Source organism: Hyaena hyaena, unplaced genomic scaffold (genome assembly GCF_003009895.1).
Source record: "Hyaena hyaena isolate Hyena2069 unplaced genomic scaffold, ASM300989v1 scaffold_298, whole genome shotgun sequence".
NCBI classification, from domain to species: domain Eukaryota; kingdom Metazoa; phylum Chordata; class Mammalia; order Carnivora; family Hyaenidae; genus Hyaena; species Hyaena hyaena.
In genome coordinates, this window is record NW_024080927.1 from 1288621 (window position 1) to 1304559 (window position 15939).

Here is a 15939-nt window from a genome sequence, read left to right on the forward strand (position 1 = left end):
GCACTTAGTGAATGCATTAGCTTTCTGGACTGAAACACTTTTTTTTTTAATTATTTGAGGATACGCAAGATGAATGGGAACCAGTTTACTTTCTTAATGCTATAACTTCTTGTGTACAAATCTGTTACTTAGTTAAATTTGAACAACCTCTCCAACCTTAATTTGGGTAATTCCAGGATAAACATCACTTTGGGAAATTGCATTTTCCTATCTGTTCTTTTATTATTGACCATGCAAACTAAAAAATAGCCAAAAACCTACTTTGTATCATAGTATGTATGGGGGCTCCACATATACTTTAATTCTTCAGATGGAATGATATATTAGTATAATTATTTATATATACTCTACTATATTAAAAAAAAGGATTGGGGTGATTTTATCTGTGTATTTTATGGATCATCACATGTTGTCAGGATGAGTTGGCCTCAATTTTGTTCATCAAAGCTGCTTGTAGAAAGTGGCAGAGTTTGAGTTGGGCTTCTAGGGTGAGCCATCTATGGGGAAAAAAAAAGTCCCAGTTATAATATGAATTATGTTCCTGTGGCCAACACAGTTCTCCTTCCTCACTAACAGAATCCAGTTTTTGTGTAGGGCAGCAATGCAGTCAGACTTTAAAAACCACTTTTCCCAGTTTCTTTCACATAGTCAGAGGTTCCTGGACAGCACCTTCTGATGAGGGGTAGCTTAGCTAGCACACCCTTTTGCCCTTTGCCTTTCTTTTTTTTTTTATTTCTGAGAGAGAGAGAGAGAGAGAGAGAGAGTGTGAGCAGGGGAGAGTCAAAGAGAAAGGGAGACACAGAATCTGAAACAGGCTCCAGGCTCTGAGCTGTCAGCACAGAGCCTGATGTGGGTCTCGAACCAATGAACCGTGAGATCATACCTGAGCTGAAGTCGACGCTTAACTGACTGAACCACCCAGGTGCCCCTGCCCTTTGCCTTTCACCTTATCTTGCCTAGAATGTGGACATCAGGCTTCAGGAGGATACGAGGCATTCTTCACTATGGGGCTAAAAGCCACACCTGAAGGTTGGAAGAGCAGTGGGGGCACCTGGGTGGCTCAGTCACTAAAGCATCTGACTCTTGATTTCGGCTCAGGTCATGATCTCACGGTTTGAGCCCCATGTGGGACTCTTTACTGACAGTGTGGAGCCTGCTTGGGATTCTCTCACTCCCTTTTTGCCTTCCCCCTCTCACTCACATGCATGCACTCTCTCTCAAAATAAATAAACTTAAAAAAAAAAAACCCTTTAGAAGGGTGCCTGGGTGGTTCAGTTGGTTAAGTGTCTGACTTCAACTCAGGTCATGATCTCACAGCTTGTGGGTTTGAGCCTGGCATCGGGTTCTGTGCTGACGGTTCAGAGCCTGAAGCCTGCTTCAGATTCTGTGTCTTCCTCTTTCTCTCTGCCCCTCCCCCACTCATGCTCTGTCTGTCTCTCTCAAAAATAAATACACATTTAAAAAATTTTTAAAAAGCTGTTAGATTATGATCCTAAGTAAATAATTTTGAAGGAAACATTTTTTTTAACCCCTAAAGGCTTACCTGAAACTTTCTCCTCAAGGCCCGGGTCATTACTGGAGTCAGCCCAGTTCCTGTTTCCATATTTTCTTTATTAGTAAGTGGGGTTCCACCTGGGCTCCTGCAAAGACAATGAAAATATTACAAGCTATGTTATATGCCAATTTTTCAAGTGGATTTAGAAAGCATAAAGATAAGAGACAGTATTACCTTTCTACATTGACTTTTCTAAGTAGTTTCCGCAGATCTATCTGGCTTTTACCAGGAGTACTGATGAAATAAAATATAAAAGTTAGAGCTTGCCAGGTTTTATCATTTTTCCCAAAGCAAAGCAGTCATTCTACAGGCAACATCCTAGAAAGTAGTTCTATCTGTTATATTAAAAAATAGCAGTAGAGGGGAGCCTGGCTGGCTCAGTTGGTAGAGTGTGCAATTCTTGACCTTGGGGTTGTGAGTTCAAGGCCCACTTTGCGAATGGAATCTACTAAAAAAAAAAATAGCAGTAGATGCTGATAGGAGCATAAGGTGATATAATCATCCTAATAAGTAATATTTCTTGTAATTATACATAGGTATGTATGTCATATATGTAATTATACACCTATGTCTCTGTCTCAGGGAAAAACTCAGCTATTCACACAGATGATGGACAAAGATATTCACTGAAGAAGTAGAAATAAATCATAACCTAAATGTCTCAAAACAGCAGTTTACCTATGAAATTTAAATATAATGAACTGTATATATTAAAGAAGCCAAAATGATGATTTAAACTGATTTTTAGGGTGCTGGAGTGGCTCAGTCGGTGGAGTGTCTGATTCTTGATTTCAGCTCAGGTCATGATCTTGGGTTTGTTAGATCAAGCCCCATGTCAGGCTCTGTGCTGACAGCGTGGAGCCTGCTTGGGATTCTCTCTCTCTCTCTTTCTCTCTCTCTCTGCCCTTGCCCTAGTCGCTCACACACACACACTCTCTCTCTAAATAAATAAATAAACTAAAAAACAAAAGACAAAGAAAACCAAAACTTTAAACTGATTTTTAAGGGGCGCCTGGGTGGTTCAGTCGGTTAAACTTTCGACTTTGGCTCAGGTCATGATCTCACAGTTAGGGAGTTCAAGCCCCGCACTGGGCTCTGTGCTAACAGCTCAGAGCCTGGAGCCTGCTTCAGATTCTGTGTCTCCTTCTCTCTCTCTCTGCCTCTCCCTTGCTCATGCTCTGTCTGTCTCTCTCTCAAAAATAAATAAACATTAAAACATTTTTAAGAAAACCTGATTTTTAATAAGATGGGGAAAGTTCTTGACACATTAAATGGGAAACGCCTTAATTGTATGTACAATATGATCATACACAGGTACACAAACAAATAGTGCACACAAACACACTTCATTGATTCTAAGATATACTAGTTTTCATACCTTATTATTTCTGAAATTGGACTGCTTTTACAATTCTTGCTAATATTTCTTTCCCCCATCCACTCTTTTTTTTTAGTAATTTTCTGTGCCCAACATGGGCCTTGAACTCACAATCCTGAAATCTAGTCTTGTGTGCTCTACTGACTGAGCAAGTTAGGTGCTCCCCCCACAAATCCACTGTTAAATCAATGGTGTATCTTATAATAAACAGCATCATGAAATGGAAATAATAGAATAGACACCTATACAAAGACTAGAATGAGGAACAATAATATGTTAACAGTGGTTATCTTCAATCATACAGTTATTTGAATGATTTTGCTTTCTTTAAACTTTTCTGTGGATTTCCATTTTTCTACAATGAGCATATATAACTTTAAAGTTAGAGATAAGCAAAAAATAATTCTTTTAAGTAACACTAGAGCATAACACAGTACAGTTCCTTACATTAAGACATTTGTAACTCGAGTTGATAGCACTTTGGAGTTGGGTTTTAGGGTGACATGCTGCAGGTCAGAGACAGTAACTAGTGGATTCCGGGTCTTTGGTGATGATACAAGCTTTAAATAAAAAACAGACAGTATCAAAACACACTTAAAAATATAATTCAAAATGTGAAACAATTGCTGAAACAGTGAATATTTGAATGCTGAATATGTATAAGATATATCTACTATTCTACTCAACTTTAAAAAAAATTTTTTTTTATGTTTTTTAAAAATTTATTTCTGAGAGAGAGAATGAGAGAGAGACAATATGAGCAGGGGAGGGTCAGAGAGAGAGGGAGATACAGAATCTGAAACAGGCTCCAGGCTCTGAGCTAGCTGTCAGCACAGAGCCCAACGCGGGGTTCGAACACACAGACTGTGAGATCAAGACCTGAGCCGAAGTTGGAAGCTCAACCAACTGAGCCACCTAGGAGCCCCTACTCTGCTTAACTTTTATTCCAAAGTTCAGAGTATGTCTCTACCTCTTTAGACTAATGGATAGTAGATAAAACTGAGGTTTCATCTCATGGAAATCTCTGCTCCATGAGAGCCAACTGGAGGAAGAAGCAAATGCTCTGGCTGAAGCATAAAAGAAGAAAGAGAGGCAGAGGTCCAAGTAAACCACTAGCTTGTATACCCATGAGCCACAGGTACAGCATTAAGGAAAGCCAAAGGCCAGGAATACTGGTACCAATTGTTGGACTCTATGCTTACTTTCTAGAGCTTGATTCAATGGATTTAGAACATTCATTGCCGTTTGATTGCAATGACCACTTTTGAGACTTCACTTGCTCATACCAAAACAGTCTCTTTTGATCCTTTGCTCTGAACCTGTAACTTTTGGGACTAATTCTATTTTCATTTGTGGCTGAATGTAACATTTGTACAATAAATTCTCTCATCTACAGTCTTAGCTGAACCAAAAAAACCCTAAAACATCAAATACTTATCACAGAATGGCTTCTATACATAAGACTTATACTTATTTTCCAGAAAGGGACAGCCAGGTTAAAACCTGAAAGACCGTATGTATGGTCAGTGACATCTTACCTTCTTCCTTTCATCAAAACACTGTGTCTTCTTTAATTTCACAGTCAGTAGATCTTCAACTGTTATTTGCATGGGTCCATCTTTTTTTAATGGTCCAGCCTTAAAATACACGGAGAGGTTACAATTCAAATTATAACCAGGATATCTAGTCAAATGAAAATCCAAATCTAGTTTTTTAAGGCTTATTTAATGGAGTGTCTGGGTGGCTCAGTTGGTTAAGCATCCAACTTTAAATCAGGGTTCATGAGTTCGAGCCCAGTGTCAGGCTCTGTGCTGATAGCTCAGAGCCTGGAGCCTGCTTCGGATTCTGTGTCTCCTCTTTCTCTGCCCTCCCCCCTTGTACCCTGTCTCTCACTTTTTCTCAAAAATAAATAAACATTAAAAAGATTTTTAAAGGCTCATTTAAATATTAATGGTTATTTACCCTAGGAACCTATTAAATTCTTTCCATTCAATCAAAAATGATGCCTTTTTCAGTACCTATGGATGCTAATGATATTACAAAGTATTTATCAAAATGTAAGGCTTTGATAGTAAGTAAGATGGGCTAGTTCCCTGCAGCTTCCTCAGGAGTCACTATAAGACAGGAGTTGAAAGGGTTCCTCAGGGGCACCGAGGTGACTCAGTTTGTTAAGCATCCAGCTCTTGATTTAAGCTCAGATCATGATCTCATGATTTGTGGGGTTGAGCCCCACCTCAGGTTCTACACTGACAATGTGGAGCCTGCTTAGGATTCTCTCTCTCACCCTCTCTCTTCCCCTCCCCAGCTCACGAGCTCTCTCCCTCTAAAAATAAATAAAAAATAAACATTAAGAAAAAGAAGTTCCTCAAATCAAAGTGAAATTTTGCTTGAATTACCTAAAAAGATGACTCAGTTCCCATAGAACAAGAATGTATAGTCAGAGAGGTATACATTATGGCAAACAAAACAATAGGGTCTGGGTTTAACTCAGCCATTTTAAACCAAATACATCTGTAGTGAAAATCGAGCAGATTTTAAAACAGGGTCATGTTTATCTTGGTGATTCACAAATATTCTGATCCCCTTGGCAGATAAGTAATTAATGGACACTGGGTCCTCCAGCCTAATGACACTATACTTTGGATCTATCATCTCTTTTTATTCTGACTTTACTAAGCCATCTTCTGTTCTTAATTTGGTTTATGAGAATCCATTAGGAATATTCCAGTCTACTGGGTTTCACTTATTTATCCTTAAAAAAAACCCAAAAAAACAAAAAAACCCCAAAAAACACTTGGCCGCCTAGGTGGCTCAGTCGGTTAAGCGTTCGACTTTGGCTCAGGTCATGATCTCACGGTTTGTAGGTTCGAGCCCCATTGGGCTCTGTGATGACAGCTAGCTCAGAGCCTGGAGCCTGCTTCAGATTCTGTATCTCCCTCTCTCTCTGACCCTCCCATGCTCAGGCTGTCTCTCTCTCTCTCTCTCTTTCAGAAATAAATAAAACATTAAAAAATATCACTTTTATTTCTAAATCCAGCTTTTGTGAGTTCCTATGTGCCTGAGTTTTTAAAAACATAATAATTGACATAATTAAGATATGGAACCAGAAAAAAAAATGTGGCTTTCCTCTAAAGGCCCTTAGCCTAGTCTTAAAAGTCTACCTAGCTTAAAAAAAAGGGGGAGCGTGGGGCAGGGGGGGTGGTGGTGTGCCTGTGTGGCTCAGTTAGGTTAAGTGCCAGATTTGGGCTCAGGTCATGATCTCACAGTTCTTGGGTTTGAGCTCTGCATTGGGCTCTGTGCTGACAGCTCAGAGCCTAGAGCCTGCTTCAGATTCTGTCTCTCTCTCTCTGCCCCTCCCCAACTCTCACTCTGTTTCTCTCTCTCTCAAAAATAAACATTAAAAAAATTATTTTTAAAGGCTGTCTTGCTTTACTCCTACATTATGCATTGACCAAAACACATTATTACTGGATTATTTCCTACCTGAAGTGCTTTAGTGCGATTGGATTTTCTGAGCAGCAAAGGTGCTATAGGTGGTGGAGGTGGAGGGAGAGGAGGAGGTGGAGGGGGTGGAGGTGGAGGTGGAAGAGGAGGAAGATGGGTGGCTGGCTGTGGCAATGTGGGAGAAAGTCCAGCTCTAGATTCTCCAGGGATGGTTGGAGCACAGGCAGGCACATTTGTAAGTTTACCACTTATGTGACATGTTTGACTACAGCTTGGGCAGGAAGAATTTTCCAAGACGGTCTGTAAGAAAACATATTTGGCAAAGTAATAACAGATTAATTTGGTTCTTAAGGCTCAGAGTCATCAAGATAATAGCTACCATGCATTGAACGCTTTCTCAGTATACTAAGTGTTGTATAATATTTTCTCATTTATCACAAGCTCATTCATTCATTCATTCATTCATATATTTGTTTTGTGTGTGCTACATACCAGGGACTATGGGTACAATGTGAATCCTGTTTGTCATATCATGGAGCTGACAGTCTGGTAAGGAAGACAGACATTAAACACACACATACTCAGAACAAAACAAAATAATGCTTCAGTGAAAGCAGTGAATTGTATTTTGATCATGAATAGCGAGAAACCTGGGGAGTGATATTTAGCTATAATCTCAAGAACGAATTGCAATTTATCAGGTCTCAAGGGAGATAAGGTCTGGGGAAAGAAAGTTCTTGGGAGAGGGAAAAGTACTTAATGCGGCCAACACTACAGTTTACTCAGGGAACTGATAAAAAGGCCAAGGGAAGAGAACATGAACGTTATGAGCTGAATTGTATCCCCTACTCCCTTCCCCAACTCATATGTTGAAGCCCTAATCCCAGTACCTCAGAATGTCTTTGGAGATAGGCCCTTTAAATGATTAAGTTAGGGGTGCCTGGTGGCTCATTGGGTTAAGCATCTGACTTTGGTTCAGGTCATGATATCACAGTTTGTGAGTTTGAGCCCTGTGTTGGGCTCTGTGCTGACAGCTCGGAGCCTGGAGGCTGCTTGGGATTCTGTGTGTGTCTCTCTCTGCCCCTCTCTTGCTTGTGCTCTCTCTCTCTCAAAAATAAATAAATAAACATAAAAAAAGAAGGAATTAAGTTAAACTGAGGCTATTAGGGTGAGCTCTCATCCAACTCGACAGATGTCCTTATAAAAAGAAGAAATTTGAAGACACAGGAGAAACATCAGGGATGTGTGTGCAGAGAAAAGACCATTTGAGGACACGGTGAGAAAGCAAGCTAAAAGAGAGGCCTAAGAAGAAACCAACTCTGGTAACACCTTGGTCTCAAACTTCTGGCCTCTGGAACAGTGAGAAAATAAATTTCTGGTATATAGACCACCTGGTCCGTGCTACTTTATCATGGCAGCCATTGCAAGTGAAATTAGTTTCCTATGGCTGCTGTATCGAATTACAACAAACTTCGTGTCTTAACACAATTGAAATTCAGTGTTTTTAAGTTTTATTTATTTATTGTGATTTATTTAAGTAATCACTACATCCCATGTGGGGATCGAACTCACAACCCTGAGATCAAAAGTTGAATGCTCTTCTGACTGAGCCAGCCAGGTATCTCTGAGATTCATTTTTTCACAGTACTAGAGGCTAGAATTCCAAAATCAAGGTGTCAGCAGGGCTGTGCTACCTCTCAATGCTCTAGGGAAGGATCTGTTCCTTGCCTCTTCCTGTTTTGGGTAGCTGGGTGCCTTCCTGGGCTTGGGGCTGCATCATTCCAATCTCTGACTATGGCCCCACTGCTTCTCTTTTTCTCTGTGCATGCTCTACGCTGTGTCTCTTTTATAAAGATATTTGTCATTGGATTTAGGGTCTGCCCAGATACTAGTTTATGATCTCCTCATCTCCAAATCGTTAATTTAAGGGGTGTCTGTCTGGCTCAGTTGGCAAAGTATGCAACTCTATATCTTGTGGTGATGAGTTCGAGCCTCATGCTGGATGTAGAGATTTCTTAAAAATAAAAGTCCTTAATTTAATTACATGAGTAAAGACCCTTTCCTCAAATAAGGCAATATTTACAGGTTCCAGAGATTAAGACTTGGACAGATCTTTTGGAGGCCATCAATTCAGCCTGCTACAGATGAAATCATCTCATTTTATAGATGAGGAAACTGAGGCCCAGAGGAGTGAGATGATTTCTTCCTCTGTCAAATTCATCTTGAGGTATAAATTCTGGGAGAAGGGTTGTAATCCCAGAAATTTCACTCCAAAATGGTAAGTGCAATGTTTATTTTTTGAGTTTTAGATGTTGGGATTAGGGGCCTTGTTTAGGGGACTTTGGAGAGAGTGGATGTTTATAGGTTTTTTTCTGCCTATATCAGTCAAGAAAATAGAAATCATCTCGAGTATTTAAAATAGGGGGAAAAAGGGGCGCCTGGGTGGCTTAGTCGGTTAAGCATCCGACTTTCCCTTAGGTCATGATCTCGCGGTTCATGGGTTCGAGCCCTGCGTCGGGCTCTGTGCTGACTGCCAGCTCAGAGCCTGGAGCCTGTTTCAGTCTGTGACTCCCTCTCTCTCTGACCCTCCCCTGCTCACGCTGTCTCTCTCTCTCTCTCCTAGAAATTAATAAAACATTAAAAAAAATTATTAAAAAAAATAGGGGGAAAAATAAATTTAAAAAAATAAAAGAGGAAGAATATAATGTAGGCAGTTGGTTACACTGGCGATGAATGAGCTGAAAAGCATACAGGGGACACTGAGGCAACTCAGAGATTAGCAACAGTAGAAAGCCATGAATACCCTGAGGCTGGAGGGATAAAGGGAAGAGCAGTATAACATCTCTGGAGGTGGGAGAATCAAGAAACAGGTAGACTTACCTGGAGGGAGCTAGAGTGAGAGAGACAACAGCAGCCATCACTGGAGAATTGCCCAGGGCAGAGGATGAAGAGGGAAAACACCCCCCAGCCTAGTCTCTCCCCCCAGCCTTAGTCTCTCATCAATGTCTTCCATTAGCCCAGCACAACCAGGAACCACGTGACATGGAGCTCAGGGAAATACAGCCTGAATGCGTTAGTCCCCCTGCAGTACACAGCAGAGCCTTGAAGCCTAAGGAATGGATCTGAGGACACAGAGCCCCAAGACTAGCACTTGCCTGTACCCATCTCTCCTTCTGGCAAAAGCATAATGGAATTTCTATGGAGGATAATGCCTGCCTGCCTTCCTTCTCTAATTCTGGATTTCTTTTTTATTTAATAATACCAACATTCAGGGGCCCCTGGGTGGCTCATTTGGTTGAGTGTCTGATTCTTGATTTCGCCTCAGGTCATGATCTCTTGGTTTCTGGGCACGGAGCCTGCTTGGGATTCTCTCTTTCTCCCTCTCTCTCTGCCTCTCCCCTGTTCTTTCTCTTCCTTTCTCTTCCTCAAAATAAATAAATAAAACTTAAAAACAAAATAAAACTAAACAAAACCCAACACCAACCTTCACAGCTTCCTGGAGCTTGCACAATTCACTTTCCAAAATGCAAAACCGTTGTTTTAGACTGTGAAGTTCTCGGTAACAGGAACGGGATGGAAAGATGGTATCTTTCAATACTTCTAAGCTCTGAAATTCAAAAATAAACAAGCCTGAATTCTATAAGCAACATGATAAAAACAAGAAAAAAGAGACAAGAAAGTGGTTTGATGTATGTTTTACAGAAGCAAAGGCATACATGACTCCATAATTTCATCTTACCTGAGCTTAGCCTGAGTGCTGTGCTGACTTGAGCACACAGACATGTGACCATGCATACCAAGTATGTAGAAAAACCATATTGCTGAAAATAAGTATGTCAAACCCATACCTGGGCCATGCAGTTCTGGCACCAGTTGTATATAGACCACACTCGATTTGTCCAAAGTTTAACTGTATCTTTGATATTGGGAAATCTGAAGTTCCAGGATGTTCTTAGCCAGCTTCTGCTAGGGGGTATAGCTGCTGAAGGAGTAACCACTCTGTAGGAAAAACAAAACCAAATAAGTAAGAAACTTCTGAGTTGGAGTAACAGCCTCTACTTAAATAAAAAGCTAGTTTTATAGTAGGACTCAGGAGTAGAGACTACCTACCTAAAGCCAAATTCTTCAGTAAATTCTAGAGTTCCAAGATCCACAAATTATTTTTGGAGTACATAGACAGTAATAAATAAAATAAATAGTAAATAAAGAGGCATCAGTGGGGCACCTGGGTGGTTCCGTCAGTTAAGCTTCTGACTTTGGCTCAGGTCATGATCTCATGGTTCATCATGGTTCATGAGTTCAAGCTCTGCGTTGGGTTCTATGCTGACAGCTCAGAGTCTGGGGCCTGCTTCAAATTCTGTCTCCCTTTCTGCCCTTCCCCTGCTCATGGGCTGTCTCTCCCTTTCAAAAATAAATAAACATTAAATAAAAGAAGAAGAAGCATCAGGGATTCAGTAATGAACAAAATAGATAGAAACCCTGCTTTCAATGAACTTACATGTCATGAAAGAAAGGTACAAGTAAGTAAATAAGTAACATATATGGGTTGCTAGATAGCGAATACTATGAGGAATAGGATATACAAAGAGAGAAACGTTGGGTGGAGGTGAAATTATAGGTATGGTGGGCAGGGAAGTCTCACTGAGAAGGTGACTTTTGAGAAAAAAAAAAAAAAAAAAAAAGACCTTAACAAAGTAAAGAGGCTAGCAATACAGGGGTGCCTGGCTAGTTCAGTTGGTAGAACATGCAACTCTGTTTTTTAAGTTTATTTATTTATTTTTAGAGAGAGAGGGAGAGAGAAAGGGAGAATCCCCAGCAGGCTAGGAGCTGTCAGCTGTCATCATGAAGCCTGATGCAGGGCTTGATCCCACAAACCATGAGATCATGACCTAAGCTGAAACCAAGAGTCAGCCACTGAGCCAACTGAGCCACCTAGGTGCCCTGAGCAAGTGACTCTTGATCAAAGGATCAATGGTCATGAGTTCAAGCCCCACTTTGGACATGCAGCCTACTTAAAAAAAATTGAAGAAGCCTGCAATACAACTAGCTGTGAGAAGAGCATTCCAGGCAAGGGTAATAGTAAGTGCAAAGGCCCTGAGATGGCGTCTTGTCTGAGGTGTTTAGGGAACAGCAAGGAGGCCAGGATGACTAGGGTGGAGAAACTAAAGGGTAGGGAATTAAGAGATAATGTCAAAGTCAGATCACAAAGGGCTTGTAGGTCATACAAAGGATTTTAATTTTTACTCTTTTCTCTATCTCTTTTTTAAATGTTTTTATTTTTTTTTCTATTTTTATTTTTTATGTTTTTATTATATCTCTGAGAGAGAGAGACAGCATGAGGAGGAGAGGGTCAGAAAGAGAGAGGGAGACAAAGAATCGGAAACAGGCTCCAGGCTCTGAGCTGGCTGTCAGCACAGAGCCCAACGCAGGCCTCGAACCCATGATCAGTGAGATTGTGACCTGAGCCGAAGTTGGACGCTTAACCGACTGAGCCACCCAGGAGCCCCTAATTTTTACTCTGAGAGAGAAAGACATTAGAGAGTATGTATGTTTGTATGTATGTATATATGTATGTACTGAAATGTAATCTCTACATCTAATACGGGGCTTGCACTCAGAACCCCAAGATCAAGAGTCACACGCTCTTCTGACTGAGCACGGAAAAGATGTTGGAGAGTTTTAAGTAGAGGGGCAATTTAACATGATTTTTAATAGGCTCACGTTGACTACTGTGTTGAAATAGGCTGCATAGGGCAAGGGCAGAAGCAGGAAGACCAGTTAGGGGCTGCTTTCAATATTCAAGAGTGATAGAGAAGAGTTAAGATAATATCATGATTAATGCTTTATTTAAACTCTTTTTTGTAAAGAGAGTTATAACAACAAAATGTATAAAGTATGTTATTTTGAAACTTATTAGCCTCGGTTCCTATAACTTAAGAGTCTCTTTCAATAGCACATCTAAACCTAAGTCCCAGAGAATAACTGACCAAACCAAAACTAAGATTTAAACTCCAGTCCTATACCCCTATTTCACCACTTAGCAGATTTATACAATTAAATTGACTAGGGAAGGAGAAAATTGTCAATCTGTGCATCTCCCATACAATTCTCTGTGATTTTTACTCTTGAATTACGTTTGCCACATAAAATTCAGAATGCTCAGTCAAAAAAATTTATTTTAACATTTATTTATTATTGACAAACAGAGAGAGACAGAGCATGAGCAGGAGAGGGGCAGAGAGGAGGGGAGACACAGAATCCAAAGCAGGCTCCAGGCTCTGAGCTGTTAGCACAGAGCCCGATGCGGGGCTCAAACCCACAAATTGCAAGATCATGACCTGAGCGGAAGTCGGACACTTAACCAACTGAGCCACCTAGGTACCCCATCAGTCAAAATTTTATTTCAGATGAAGTTTGAATAATTTTTTAGAATAAGTATATTGCAAATGTTGCATGGTACAATATTAAAAAAATTATTGTTTATCTGAAATTCAAATTTAATTAGGCATTCTGTGTTTTTATTTGCTAAATCTGGTAATTCTGATGTGGAAAACAAACGCAAATGAAAAATTAAATTTTCTTATTGCCTACAGTCCATTTATAAGTTCTTGAAATAGACAGAATGACCTTCCTCTGGGAGCTCAGCTGGCAAAAGGCAGTCTTAGCTTAATATTATACTGACCTCCCAGGATCCTGTAAGTCTTCTTTAGCATATGAAAATACTTATGGAAACTTCCTTTATTTCTACTCTCCCAAGATATATGTTAGCAATCATTCTCCAAACATACTACCTGCTGATACACATCTAAAGATCTCACGACTATGGTTTTACTAAGATAGTTAGTAAATGACCTTAACCTAAAAGCAGCTAGTCCTTCAAGGTCCTGAAAACCTTGCTTCCAAATTTCTTAGAGACTTATGCTATCCCTAACCCCCTACCCACTTGAAAGTATACAATCTGCCACCCATCACAACACCGGTGACAGCTCTTTCTGCCCATGGGTCCTGTCCCTGTGCTTTAATAAAACCATCTTTTTGCACTGAAGAGGTCTCAAAAAATTCTTTCTTGGCCATTGGCTCTGAACTCCAACATTTTCCACTTCAACCCTATCCTTAACAGATCAGATTTTTAATATTACTTTCTGCTCGACATTTATACCTTACCTTTCTGGTGAGGGTGGCTGAGGAGGAGGTGTAATTAGCTTGGGCTCAGAGTGAGAGGCTTCTCTTTTTTTGAATAATCTTTTTGCTTTGGCTTTTAACTTTCTTCTTCGTTGCTTGAACTTGGGCATGATTTCTGTAGACAAAATTTTTTTTTACATTTTTAAATTTTAGAATAATATATACATATAGAAAACGCACAAATCTTAACACTACAGTTCAATGAATTATCACAAAGTGAACACACCCTTGTAACCAACCTTAGGAAATACATTACTACCAGCATCCCGGAAGTCCCTGAAGTGAAGAAAAATGGAAACCCAGATTTGAAGTATCTTTAGAGAGACTCGGCTTTGGCATTACATTACTCTCTAATATTGTGCTTGTCTTGCTTTTCTTCATTAAGTCAAGTGTATTTCCCTTTCTTATAACAGAGAAAATGGCTATAGTTGGTATTAAAAGTTTCTTTACCAGTAACATTTACTGAGCATCCACTGTGATAGGTGGAGTTGGTAGTGGAAGAAACAAATTTAACCACTGAATGTCCATTTACTTTTACGCACCTTCATGTACATTTTCTCAGTGAATCTTCAGTGAATAAATCCTGCAAGGTTTTATCCTGGGGAAGAGGATTTTTATTCCCCTTTTTACATTAGAGTAAACTGAGACATAAAAAGATTAGATGATTTGCCCAATGTAATGCAGTAAATAAGTAAGTCTAGAAAGACCATGTTCTTTCTAATACTCTATCGTGCAACAGTAGATTAAATAGGAGATATACAAAATCTAAGACATGGGGGCTTTAAAACATTTATTTTAAAGCATTTTAAAACATCATCTAGTGTTAGCTTTTAATTTAGATCCTTTTCTAAAGAAAATGAAGTCAGAGCTAGTTCGATAAGAAGAGCTTTGCTGGTTTCAATTGTTGCTACCTGAAGAACAAAGATGTCCTTATTCAAGTAGCAGAAATAAAAATGGTCTCAAGGGCTGGGCCTCCTTCCCTTAAAACTTACATTTGAATAGGAACAATTGGCCTTTAAAATACACATTCATTCCACTTTTTTCATCCAGTAACCTTTCAATAATTGGTATGCAGCTCTAGGCTTGCTCAGCTCTCAGATTGCACTGACCGAAGAAACCCAGCCTTTTTACCCGCTGTGCATTACAAAAACAGAAGTGGGTTACTGTAGTTACCAAGAGCTTTGGATTTGCAGAGGGCACCCCTAATGGCAATGGGTGACAGTGCATTTTATCAACAGCTCTTTTAGGAGTAAAATTTCCTTATAGTATCTTATTGAATCGATGCCAGGTTTCAAACAGAGTGTTTTCCTTAGTTGTTCTTAGAGGCTTGGGAGACATACTGAAAAATAGTTAGCTGACTTCGCCTTATCACTTATATCACTTCTCCTTCCTGCTGAAATAATGAAAGGCCAAGCAAGGATTATTAACTACAAAGGATGGCTAAAGGACTCATTTTTTTAAACACATTTAAAATAACACAAAAACCAAATTGCTCTGAATGAAGAGGTTTAGGGAAGCCTCAGAGGAAGCAGCAATCTTGTGGTTGCCTGAAAAGAAGATTAAACCTCATCAAACCCATGCCCACAACTTTCTATGGAGAAGTGTCACTGGGAACCTCTCTCTAAGGTGCAGAGTTCATTGGTTGAAATCCCCAGAATCTGAGACTTCCATGGTAACCTCCTCTTTTTGTCTTCAATCTGCCCTCCCCTACACAGCACTCCCCCTTCTGTTCCCTCTCTCCCTTTGATATCTTTTGTTAGACATCAAACTGACACAGAGAACTGGCTTCCTGCCATTTTTCCCCCCTTATACTCACCAATCCCTTAGTTATAAAAATAGACTTTAAAGAGCTGGACATTCTGGTATAAACTTGGCTCTATACCTTTATCTCCACTCCAATGGTGTGCTGGGGTTAGTGTCAACTGCTACATTTTCAGGAAGTCTGCGAGTTAGTTGTTAAACACATCCATCATTAAAATTAAATTATATAAACTTATAATTAGATAATTTATATTAAAATTTTTTTTTAATGTTTTCTATTTATTTCTGAGAGAGAGAGAGGCAGCATGAGCAGGGGAGGGTCAGAGAGAGAGGGAGACAAAGAATCCGTAGCAGGCTCTAGGCTCTGAGCTAGCTGTCAGCACAGAGACTGACGCGGGGCTCGAACCCACGAACTGTGAGATCATGACCTGAGCCGAAGTGAGACGCTTAACTGACTGAGCCACCCAGGAGCCCCCTAGATAATTTATATTTAATATGGTAATAAATATGATGCAAAACTCATCACTTTCTAATGATTTTACTATTATCCATGCTTTTGAGGTTATTCACCTTATTGTATCTTTATAGTGAAAATGCTATAGAATGTTCTTTTCTTTCC

General features: G+C 39.9%; 1 protein-coding gene across 1 annotated transcript in view; it reads right to left on the reverse strand.

The window, feature by feature from the left end:
- Positions 1-200: 200 nt before the first annotated feature.
- PRR11 (proline rich 11) overlaps positions 201-15939 on the reverse strand; it is a 28054-nt gene continuing 12315 nt past the window's right edge. The window contains exons 2-10 of the mRNA XM_039247310.1: positions 13542-13674; positions 10226-10376; positions 9862-9984; positions 6417-6677; positions 4472-4570; positions 3381-3493; positions 1730-1789; positions 1544-1640; positions 201-497 (exon numbers count right to left, since the gene is read on the reverse strand). Coding sequence (XP_039103241.1) covers positions 429-497; positions 1544-1640; positions 1730-1789; positions 3381-3493; positions 4472-4570; positions 6417-6677; positions 9862-9984; positions 10226-10376; positions 13542-13669 — 1101 coding nt within the window. The 5' untranslated portion in view covers positions 13670-13674 and the 3' untranslated portion in view covers positions 201-428. The remainder of the gene's footprint in view (positions 498-1543; positions 1641-1729; positions 1790-3380; positions 3494-4471; positions 4571-6416; positions 6678-9861; positions 9985-10225; positions 10377-13541; positions 13675-15939) is intronic.